Source organism: Arvicanthis niloticus, unplaced genomic scaffold (assembly GCF_011762505.2).
Source record: "Arvicanthis niloticus isolate mArvNil1 unplaced genomic scaffold, mArvNil1.pat.X S10, whole genome shotgun sequence".
NCBI classification, from domain to species: domain Eukaryota; kingdom Metazoa; phylum Chordata; class Mammalia; order Rodentia; family Muridae; genus Arvicanthis; species Arvicanthis niloticus.
The window spans coordinates 109,860-122,502 of NW_023044982.1; the positions used below are offsets into that span (position 1 = coordinate 109,860).

A 12,643-nucleotide genomic window follows, 5' to 3' on the forward strand; every position below is an offset into this window, starting at 1 on the left:
AGAGTTCTGCATGCTAATGAGGTACCTAATGAGGCCTGGAGAGCAAAAAGCTTTGCTTCACAGACACTCCTCCCTAATAAAGGCATTTAATCTCAGGCCCACCCTGGGAAGTGGGATATGGTTTTACACATCCAATTTCCACCAAGGCAATAAAATGTTTAGAAACTTGGACTGTCTCTTTTCATTGAGATCCACCATGGAGAGCCATGGAGAAGGCCTTTGCCTACGGAGCCACAGCCTAATCTCCTGTAGATTCCTCTCTGAGCTCCCACCAAAACAGACACCAAGCCTGCTGCTGTCAAACTAAGGATAATCATCTCTCAGATGGGATATGCTGGGGCTCTCTCTTCCCTCTGCCCCCGGCTCCAAGCTAGACACTGTCCCCAGCCTGCCCTCTTCCAATTCACCCCCCTGCCCCCCCACCCCCCCACACACACTCTGTTCTCTTTTCTTCTTTTCAGGAGCAACTTCCAGTGGCCCCTGAATGTTCAAGATCATGATGACCCCACTGCATCACCATGCTATCACAGGCCTGGAGACCCCCAACTAGCTTAGCTTTCCCACACCTAAGACTAAGCATTGCCACCCCCAGAGCTGTGTTTAGGTGCTTCCCTATAGCCCAGAGCCCACCCTAGTGGCAGCATAGGGTAAGTGTAGCCAAACTCCTCATGTTCCACCTCTAGGGGTGACTGTGCCCTGTGGTGGAGCTGACAATGGCCTATATAACCCAACAAAAGAGCATCTTCCTGAATGAAGTAACCCAGACACAGAAAGACACATATGGTATGTACTCAGTTATAAGTGGATATTAGCCATAAAATTCAGGATAACCATACTATATCCACAGACCCAAGGAAGCTAAGTCACAAGGAAGCCCCCAAGGGAGGATGATTGAATTTCGACAAAAAGGGAAAATAAAATAGACATCTGAAATAGAGGGAGAGAGGGAGCTGGGTAGGAGAACGTATGGGGTAGGCAATGGGGTGCAGATCAAGTGTGAGGAGAGAACAGAAATTAGTGTCGGGGATCTCAGGGACAGGGCATAATACGGGCAGTCTTTCAGGGTGACCATAGCTGAGAGTTCTTGCAGTGGGGGATATGGTTCTTGAAGAAACAACTTCCTGTAGTCAGGCAGGACTTCTAGTAGAGGGAGGGCGATAACAACCCATCTACAAAACCTTTGACCCAAAATTTGTCCTGCTTACAAGTTTGGAGATAAATATGGAGCAGAGATTGAGAAAATGGCCCACCAATTAACTACTGGCCCAACTTGAGACCCATCTCATGAGAAGGGACCCATTCCTGGGACCCATAGTATATTAATTATACTATGCTCTGATTGTAGACATGACTCAAGCATAACAGTTTTCCAAGAAGCTTCATCCAGCAATGATGGAAACAGAAGCAAAGACCCACAGCCAAACAGTGGGTGCAGTTTAGGGAGTCTTGCTGAAGAGTGGTAGAAAGAATTGGGGGAGCTACAAAGGTCAAGGACACCACAAGGAGACCTACAGAGTCACATAATCTGGGCCCATAGGGGCTCACAGAAACGGAACTATCAACTAATTTGTACTCATGGGCTGGACCTAGGCCCCTTAGTCATATGTGCTAAATATTCAACTTGTTCCTCATGTGGGTTCCCTAACAATTAGAGCAGGTGCTGTCTCTGACTCTGTTGTGGGACTTCGGATCCTTTTCTCATAGCTGGGCTACTTTGTCTGACTTCAGTGAGAGAGGATGCGTTTAGTCCTTCTGTGAGTTGATATATCCGGGTGGGTGGATACTCCTGGGAGGATGCTCTGTCTCTGAGTAGAAGGGAGAGGGTGTGGATGAAGGGGATATAAGGGTGTGACTGGGAGGAGAAGAGGGAGAAGGCTGTCACTAGTCTGTAAAGTGAATAAACATATTAATGTAGAAAAATGAATCCAGTTTCTGCTTAATCATGCTATCTTAGAACCATCTCATACAATAGATCATGTATTTCATTTTGTAGAGTTTACAAATTAAAAATGTACTCATGTTAATGCATCATACAGTTGATGCATATTTAGAATTCCAAGGGGATTGATTCCATGTTGAGATCTGAAAGGAATGATTTTGAAGTTATACATTTATTATTGGAGATGCCTTTACAGAGCGAAGCTGATGATACCCCAACATGTGGATCCATAAGTTTTAGACATCTTAGCATAGAAAATGTTGCATATATATCTTACAATTCTACAAGTCAAACTTAGGGCTACTGAGTAATGCCTCTCAGAAACTATCAACGATGAAATTGTAACCAGAGTTGCTGAACAAATGAAAGAAATCTATAGACCACTCAAGGACACAGAGTCAAATCCAGGAACTGCTTAAATTCATGGAGAAAACCTGCCATAGAAAGCCAGGGGTAAGATTGAACACCTTTGATCTCAGCAATAGGGAGGCAGAGGAAATGGCGTATATGTAAGTTCCAAGGGAATAAGGATCTGTTTCCTAGAGACACTTTATCTCTCACATCAAAATTCAGAGGGATATGGTGGCACTTGCCTTTAATCCCAATAATCTGGGGGCAAAAGCAGCAGCTTGGTGAGTTCAAGACCAGCTCCAGGAAAGCAAAAACTGCATAGGGACACTTCTCGTTTTCAACATACATTGTATGGTATTAGAACCTAAACTACATAGGATCAGTGTGTAATGTAGTGTAAAATGTTGCTTTCATTGGGTAGATACAGAATTTCTCATGAGAAAGAATAGGAAATATTCCATTAAACTAGATTGACAGTACTACATACACAGATGTTAGAAAGGAAGGTTTAATTTCATTTACAAAATAAAGGACCTGCTGTGAATAACAAATCAAAATCCAGAGCTGGAGAGACGGTTCAAGCAGTTAAAAGTGCTGACTGCTCTTCCAGAGGTCCTGAGTTCAATTCCCAGCAACCACACGATGACTGACAACCATCTATAATGGGATCTGATGCCCTCTTCTTCTGTGTCTGAAGAAAGCGATAGTATATCCACATACATAAAATTAATAAATCTAAAACAAAAACAAAAAGACAAATCAAAATCCCAATCCTTAAATGTAAACAATCAAAAATTTCGTGAGATGATTTCAAAACTGTGTTTACAATCCAGTGGTACCACATGACTTTATTTCAATCACCCAAGTAGAAGAAGCAGGCAGGTCTTATTGAGTTTGAGGCCATGTAGTCTACATAGATTCTTAAACCAGCTAGGGCTACACATTGAGACCATGCCTCAAAAACCAAACCAAAGAAACTGAAAAAAATCATTTAGAATCAATACCATGTCTTCTATCACAAATAAAAATTTCCTGTGTCATCATTAGTCTTGTGTCACTGGACATGACAGATTAGCGCAATGAAAGAAAGACACTTACTGGTTTTCAGGGCTGATTTAAAAAAAGATGCTGAACCTGACGGGGCCAGACCCCTGACCCTGGGCTTCAGGACTCCCAACGTCTTTTCTCACTTGGAAGAGTTTCCTCATAATTCTGCCTCCCAGCTCCATTTCCCGACCAACACTGTCATCTGCTGGGTTCTTCAGCCCAACCAAATAATAAATAGGATAGTTTTCAGTGTTTAGATTACTAGAGCTCCTTTTCTGAAAAGAACAACTGAGGCCACCCTGAAAGGGAGGGGTCTGATCACTGAATGACTTCCAAGCACTGAACTTTGCATTCTTTTTGTTACTCAGTTGGTATTTATGTACTTAGTTCAGAATTTGTATTTGAGACATGGTCTTGTTCTGAAGCTTAAGTTTGTTTAAACTTTTTTTAGTTGTTCATTTTTTATGTATCTGAATACTTTATCTGCATGTACACCTGCGTGCCAGAAGAGGGCATCAGACCCCATTATAGATGGCTGTGAGCCACCATGTGGTTGCTTGGAATCGAACTCACGACCTTTGGAAGAATCCCTAGTGTCCCAGTGTTTTGTTTTGTTGGTTTGTTTTTCCTAACTTTATCTGCATTTATTTTATGCTGAGTTTATTCTTGTGTCAAGAGTTTTTGTTTCTTCAGTTTCTTCTGGGATATCTTTTTCTTCTGTGCAACCTCTTCTTCTGGCTTTGGAACAATCTGATCCTTGTCAGTGAGGATTACCTCAATGTGGCAGGGAGAGCTCATATGGGTTAATCCGGCCATGAGCTCTGTAAGTTCCTTGGTGCATCTTAGGTGCCTTGTTCACCTGGATGTGTTCAATGACTAGAGAATCTACACCTAAACCCTTAAGTTCAGCATTACTCTCTGCGTTTTTAAACATGTGCAGCAAAAGTTCAGCACTCTTTTTTGACCACCGTCCCAGTGTCCAGCCCCACTGTTTGGCCTGGGTGAACCCACCAACTCTACCATTTTACTGACAGAACGGCACACATTGCTTCTTTAAAGTAATATCCTTCAGATACTTGGTAGCTTTGAGAATATGCATACCCTTGATGTCCTGGGTAGTTTCCTGAGGGGTTCTTAAAGTGAACTCCAAAGTTTGAACCTCTTGATTTGCATAATTTTGTGGGGTTTCTGATCAAGACAGTAGCAAACCAACTTCACAGGTTACCTTTGGCCACTTACAGGAAGAGCACCCCCAGTGTTCTTAACCACTGAGTCATCTTTTCAGCCCTTTTAAAAAAAAAACGATTTGAGTTATTTTATGTATATGAGTGTTATGTCTGCATGTACACGTGTCTGCCAGAAGATGGCATCACACACACACACACACACACACACACATACACACACAAAGCTAGACAGTGGTGATGCAAGCCTTTAATCCCAGCACTTGGGAGCAGAGGCAGGTGGATTTCTGAGTTCAAGGCCAGCCTGGTCTACAGAATGAGTTCCAGGAAGGACAGCCAGAGCTACACAGAGAAACCCTGTCTCAAAAAAAAAAATGAAAAAAATGAAATCAGATCCCATTATAGATGGTTATGAGCCAACATGTAGTGGCTGGGATTGAACTAGAACTTCTGGAAGAGCAGCCAATGCTCTTAAGCACTGAACCATCTCTTGGGACTCCTGAAGCTTAAGTTTGTAAAAAGAAACCAAACTGAAGCCATTTTGAGTAAAGCTTCCATTTTGAATAGGGGTCATATAAAGTGTAAGGTCTCAAGACCTCCCTGGGTAACAGACATGCTCGGCAGACAGAGACATGTACATGGGTAATTGACAACCTGGTTGGCAAATTGGGATATAAATGCCAGGAAAGTCAGCCACCCCAGTTGACTAAATCAACCAATGAGAAGAAGATATTTGTACCACGAAAAGAAATGTTGCTAGTAAAGTCCCCCATTCCTGAATCCTGTTTGGTGGGAAAGAATGTAACTGTAACTTGCCAAAGATATTTGTGATTTTCAAGCTTCAAAGCTCTATAGCATTCTGGATTGGTGGAGAAAGGGGGGTACATTTCAGGTCTTGAGTTGTATCTGTTTCCCTAATTGATCAGAAGTGGCTTGTTGAAAATAAATTTTTGTTTTCTGTTTGGACTTGTTGTGTGAGTTGTGTTGGATCTAAACGGAACCCATAAAATTATTTGAAACTCCAACTCTCAGCAATTCTACTGACTCTACTTCTGTAGGATGGCTCCTGCATGCCAACATACCTTAATGAGTTTTATTCACATGTGACCCAGATGGTTCTGAGTATGAGTCAGCATAACTTTATTCTGTTCCTGACAATAGACAGGCCCGCAGCTCTCCTCAAAATATTCTGAAAGAATTTCCATAAACACAGCTTTTTATCATCATAAAATCTGTTCTGGAATAAAGAGCTGAGTAGGATGCTCTTTCAGTCATCTTTTATATTGGCTACTCAGATGGCAAAGGCACAAAGATGGTGTGCATCCACTAATATTGGGCAAAGATTCTGAAGATAGACCAGCATTGGAACAGTTTCTGCCTAGAATCACAAATGCTCGATACTCTCATCAGCCAGCATTGCAAGACCTAGACATGGTGGATAAGTGTGTAATCCCTAAATCAAGATTTTGAGGCATAAGGATCAGAATTTCAAGATCTTTGTATATACTTCAAGGATGAAGCTAACCTTAGCTATTAAAACCTATTACTCAAACAATTTATAATCTGTAATAGAAGAGAAGAAGCATATTGGGTCATTATTTATTCTAAAAGCTCTAGGAGGAAGGGGCAGATGCAAAATGATACAAGAGAACTGGGACAAGATAAGCACAAAGCATGGAAGTATAAGGTTTTTTAAAAAAATTTTACACATTAAGTGAAAAGGTTACAACATGTTCTCATTCAAACGTTCTTTATTGAAGCCTATGAGAAAGTATAATGCTAAGAATTGTGGGGAAGATAATATTCAGGGACTCCCCAAGCAAGAAAAGACACAGCTTAACAGTGATAGTACTTCCTGTTATTCTGCCTAATTACAACCACTGATTCCCTGATTCTTACTCCCCTGGAAGCAGGTAAATGGAGATACAAACCTAAACCTCAAACTTTTGTGGGAAACGCTCTTCAAATGTCTCTCATTTCCATCAAGAACAAAGTTAAAAGGTCCCACACCCATAACTATGCTTTGAGTACAATCAATGGAGTTATTTGGAATATTGTATGAAAGGGATAATTGCTTTCACTTCCATTAATTTTAGAGCAAGAGCCATGCTGAGCTCTAACCACTCATTTAAGATACTGAATATGAGAACTGTCAATTTTATGCTTTCCTGGGACTCATAGCCAAGTGTTCTCTTCTATAGAATTTTCTTCATTTTCACTTTATAAATCTATAATCACTTTGAACTAAATACTTTTGTAAGGTATACTAAAGTAGGGCATGTTATAGGGTGTTTGACCTGTGTGTCTAGGTCCTTGAAAGTTGCATTCTCTGCCCTCTATAAACTAGCAAGGCACTGCTGGCTCAGGTCTCAGGGTGTAGGGGCTCAATGTTTCATGACACTTAGCTATATATGGAGTTTGACTATCCTGGGCTAAGTGAGATTTGCTGCTTGAAAATAAACCCTAAGCAAGCAAGGGAAAAAACCCAAGAAACATTAGGATGAAATGAGAGACTGGCAAGCCTAGGTGGATGGGGTGTCCTGATGGGGGTGAATGATCTTTCTGATTTGGATACTGCAATCAGGTGCTTCAATCCCAGCAAGGACATATAGTCACTCCAGTTTCCAAGGCTCAGAGTGTCTTGCCTGGCCATTCTAATCCTTATATCCTCTTTTCCCCTCATACCTTCCCTTTGTAGCCCCACCTGTTGGATAACTGATCATCCACACATTGGATGATCACAAAATGTGGGCTTTTACATTTGTAGACTGAGTGAATCAGATGTGGATAAGTCTGATTTCTGAGGTTATGGTCAAAGTCCCAGACTGATTCATGGCATGTTTCCACAAACACTGAGCACTGGAATACATTGTCTTACTTAATTATTATTTTTGAATTTTCTAGATCACTGTTTCTATGTCCTATCTGGAACACATTATGTTGCCTGCACTCACCTGTAAATCCTCCTGCCTCAATAGAAGATATGTAGTGGATTATGTTCAGTTCAGTTAAACATGTTGGGAGCAGACTCCTAGCAGAAAGCAGCTATCATCTTTGCAACCATCTTGGACCATATAATCTAACAAGAGACTTGTTTTTCAACAGCCTACAACAGCTGAGCACACTCTGATAAATATCTTGTTTATCCCACATATCTTGTTTTGCTGTTTAGTGTCCCCAGCTGCAAGGTGCACATGATATCTATGCCTACAAAGCTCATGGCAAAGTGTATAAATACCTCAGATTTTCTTTCAATAAAGAAGACTTGAGACTTGATCAGACACTCTGTCTTGTCTCCATTCTTTGCGTCTCTTCCCCTTTATCTCCACTCTCTCTCTCGCTAGATCCTGACCCTTGGACCAGAGTGGTGGCTTGGGCCAAGACACAGTGGCCGCCAAGCGTGAAGCAGAGCAGGATGCAACATTTTTGCCCACAAAGCCGGGCAGTACAGGCCGAGACAATGCATTGACCAACCACACCCTCAGCAATCCTCTCTTTGTCCAGTGTTTCATGCCTTTGTACCTCCCCAACCTCACTACTACACATTCCCAACTACCCATCACATATCCAGACTAAAAGACATCAAAGCTGGGTGTGGGACCTAGTCAGATTAGTGCACATCTTTAATCCCAGCACTTGGAAGTAAGAGGCAAGTAGATAGAGTTTGAGGCCGGCCTAGTCTACACAGTAAGTTCCAAGATAGCCAGAGCAACAAAGTGAGAACCTATCTTGAAAAAAAAAAAAAGCTGAGTATTCCAGCACACAACTGTAATATTGACACCAGGAAGCTGAGACAAAAGAAACAAGGTGTTCAAGGTCATTCTGGGCCACATAGTAAGAAGTCATTTTTAAAAGAGCCCATTCCTGCTGGGTGGTGGTAATGCATGCCTTTGATCACAACATTCAGGAGGCAGAGGCAAGCAGAGTTCCTAGTTAGAGGCCATAATATATACAGAGGTTTACAGAAGGATTTCCAGGACATCCAGGGCTACACAAAGAAACCTTGTTGGGGCTGGAGAGATGGCTCAGTGATCAAGAGCACTGGCTGTTCTTCCAGAGGTCCTGAGTTCAATTCCCAGCAACCACATGGTAGCTCACAACCGTCTGTAATGGGATCCAATACCATCTTTTAGTGTGTCTGAAGACAGCTAGCTACAGTATCCTCATATAAAATAATTAAATAAATAATTTTTTGAAAAAAAAAAGAAACCTTGTTGAAAACACATAGAGAAACATAAACTCAAACAAAAAACAAAAGAAATACAAAGAGAAAATTAAACAAACAACAACAAACCCAGCCTATTCCAGGATAAGACTCCTTAGCAGATAAAAGAGCCTGTCCCCAAAGGGGCTGACAGTCTATATTTTATCACTGGGATCTATATGATAGAAGGAAGAGAACTGACTCCTGCAAATTGTCCTTTGACTTCCACAAGAGCTGAAGCTCTCCATCACCATTTGCCTGAAACACACAAAATAAATTGCTTAGAATATAGTGATGAAGGTTGCAGCTGCTTTTAATCCCAGCACTGGAAATGGAGACAAAGATAAATAGACCTCTGTCACTGTGATCTGGGGAAGGTAGGGGGCAAAGTTCAGTGGATCTCTGTGAAACTGACACCAGCCTGGTCTATAGGACAACTTGGGTTACATAGAGAAACCCTATTTCAAAAACCAAACAAACAAAATAATATAAAACAAAGTTAGGTGCTAGAGCCTGACTGGAGTAGTTAAGAGCATTTGCTGTTCTTGGAAAGGATGTGGGTTCAGTTCCCAGTACCAACATGGTAGCCCACCTGAAACAGTACCTGGGGATCAAATCCATAATGACTTCTTCTGATCTCTACTGGCAAATAATATGCAAACCTACACTCAGACTCACACATATACACATAAAATATCAAAACATCTGTAAAGCAAATTTTCCCTATTTCTTCAAAAAGGGCAAACTTTAATTTATGCTCAGAAACTTCAGATATTACCATCATGAATAAGCTTCCACTAAATCTAGTCATGAGGAAAATGAAAACATATAGGCCAGTCAGAATCAAGAGAGGCAAAATGATTCACACTTCAGCTTGGTGCCAAGAAAAGTGCCTGTTAAGAACTCTTAGAAGTGTTTCTCCATTTCTACAGGAGAAATATTTTTAAAATAATTATATTTTTAAAAAATAGCACCATTACATTTAAAGAAAAATTTCAGTATTTCCTATATGAGAAATTGTAGGCAAACTGATGTGACTATTCACATGCCTGCTGAATAGAGGACAGATGGGAACCTAATACAGTTAGTTGTAACAATGCCCTCTTCACTTGCCTCTTCCCCTCTTAGTTGAAACACACTAGCTAAGAAAAAAAACAGAAGCCACTCACTAGATCTCATTGACTTCTAATGGGCTTCTCAGCATGCATCTCTTTGAAGATCACCAAGCCCAGGTTAGACCTGCATCTTTCCATTAGTGATTATGTGAGACTTCTCTCCAGGCCAGAGCAGACATGAAAATGACACCCTGATATGCTAATGCCTCGGTAGTGTCAACCTACAGTGGCTGCAGGGACTCAAGTACCCACTAATGTAAAGGAATAGGCTTGGCTTTGCTCTGCAGAGCATGTCTTTACCCAAGCAGCTGGTCCAGGTGTCCCTCAAGGAAGCAGACAGCATCGAGATGCAGCTTCTGCAGTCTCTCCAGCTTAAGGAGCTGCAAGGTAAACCTGGTGATGATACGCCTCCTCTTCTCTGGGGAGACAAAGTTCTCTTCACGGATGTTGGAGAGAGCAAGTTTACGCAGGTTCCTCATTTGGCGCAGGTAAGGAGCCAAGTTAAGCAAAAAGGATGGACTGCAGGAAGAATGCAGGCCCAGTGTTTCTACGTGCTCCAGGCTCACCTTTTGTGAGAGCCTCCTGTAGTTTTGATGGGATGGTGACCAAATCTGAAGCTCATTACAGTACAGCTGTAACAACCCTTTCCTCCTATCACTCCACTGAACAAGGTAGGAGAACAGCCTACTCTGGCCTCTATCTTTGAGATACAAGTCCACTGCTTCTTTCAAAAGATGTGTTAATACTGTCTCAGAACCACAAGGATCTGCTTGAGTGGTCTTGGGTAACCAGTCATCCATGGACCCAGGCCACACATCCAAATGGTGTTGTTCCACAGACCATAAATCCAGCACTCTTAGTTTGTACTTCCTGTGGGTAAAACAGAAAAACAAGTTAAAGCAGGTAGGCAAGGAGGCAATATCTAAAGAGTATGTGAGTGTGTGTGTGTGTGTGTGTGTGTGTGTGTGTGTGTGTGTGTGTGTGTGTAAGATTTATTTATTTATTTATAATGTAGTGTTTTGCCTGCACATATGCCTGAAAGCCAGAAGAGGGCACTAGATCCCACTACAAATGGTTGTGAGCCACCTTGTGGTTGCTGGGAATTGAACTCAGGACCCTTGGAAAAGCAGCCAGTGCTCTCAACCTCTAAACTATCTCTCCAGCTCCCTGAAGTGTGTCTTTATTCTATCCCTGAAGTTGGCCTTCCATTCTGTGTCTCACTTTTTTCCATGGACTTTGGCATGTCCCTGTCCCATTTCTAGTACCTGTGGAAAGCAGGGGTAGGCCTTCAGCCACTTCTGTATCCAGCATGTGTCCTGCACACTCCACAGCCCTTTCCAAGATGGCACAGCAATGGCCAAATCGTCCGTGGTTCTCCAAGTTGATGGCATCAGAATCCTCCACCCCATCCTTGCACCCTTCCACACCTGACTCCCTTCATCTCTGCTCTAGATTTTCTGGGCTACCCTCTGATTGTATCCAAGTCTTCCTCACCTGGGGCGAACCTTCTGGATAAGCAGCTTATCAATCTCCTCTAAGACAACTTGTAATTGAGTCTCCAAGTAGGGTGTCCTCTTCCTCAGAACTCCAAGCGGAAGGCGGGGGAAAGGCCAGGAAGACACTATTGACCTCAGGACCTTACAATGATTACCATCATAGGCTTGTTTCAACAGTTGTGGTAAGAATAGTATGGGTAAGTCCTCCAAAGCAATGATGGCCAAGGCCTCATTCCTCTGAAGGTTCTGTCCTGCCAGCTCCTGGAGAGTGAGTAGGGGCTTGCTGCTCATCTTGGTGGTTCTTCAGGGGTAAAGATCCTGGAGAAGCATCTAAAAAAGAACATCTATTTTTATGTTAGGACTTAGAGAACCCTTCTTACCGATCACAGGGCCACAGTCACTACTCATTCCACTCTGGGTTCCATTGAGCTTAAACCCAAAGCACACACTGCTGGTTGTAGTAGCTATCTTCTCTCAAGCATCATTGGCCGCAGCCCACTTTATCCTCATCCTTGTCAGTTCAAAGGGAGTCCTGAGGATCCTGGAAGCTCATTTAAACTCTATTAACCTCCACTCAAGACCCTGCATGGCTGAGAGTGCACAGGCTTGTGTTCCCAACACTTGAAAGACAGGAGGTTTTTGGCTCAGCAATTAAGAGCACTTGTTGCTCTTATAGAGTACCTGGATTTGATTGTCAGCTTTTGCCTGTCAATTCACAACTGCCTGTAACTCCAGGTCCAGGAAATCTGAGATATATATATGAATGAAGACAAACTCTCATATACATATGAAATAAATTAAAGGCAGTCATGGTGCTGTACATCTTTAATCCTAGGAGGCAGAGGTATGTGAATCTCTGAGTTTGAGGCTAACATGGTCTCCATAGGGAATTCCATGACAGCTAGAGCTACAGAGAAACCCTGTCTCAAAAGAAAGATAGGAGAATCAAGAGATCAAGGTCAGCCTCAACTACTTTGCAAACTGGACATCAGCCTGGGCTACATGAAACTTCAACAAGATATCTTTACCCTAACTTGCTGTCTCTCCAACCAGTCATGAAAATACTATGTGTACACAAACTAAATATTTTGTTCAATTTATCTGACATGGAGGCTCTAATATTTCTTGCAGAACCGAAAGGCTTCCTCATGTGTGCTAAGCAGTAGCAAATATTTGAATCCACACAGTTTCAAGTGCACTGATGATGCAGACATTTGGTGTATTGCTCAGGCATCTTGTGGTTAGTTGGCAACGATGAATAAGGGAAGTCAGCAGAACAGTATTTTCAAACTCAGAACACAGAACTA

General features: G+C 42.2%; 1 protein-coding gene across 1 annotated transcript; it reads right to left on the reverse strand.

Moving 5' to 3' along the window:
- Positions 1-10,136: 10,136 nt before the first annotated feature.
- LOC117696036 (preferentially expressed antigen in melanoma-like protein 1) lies at positions 10,137-11,627 on the reverse strand. The gene is made up of 2 exons (XM_034486642.1): positions 11,335-11,627; positions 10,137-10,710 (listed from the first exon to the last, which is right to left on the reverse strand). The coding sequence occupies exons 1-2, from the start codon at positions 11,625-11,627 to the stop codon at positions 10,137-10,139; spliced, it is 867 nt and encodes a 288-aa protein (XP_034342533.1).
- Between the last annotated feature and the right edge of the window lie 1,016 nt (positions 11,628-12,643).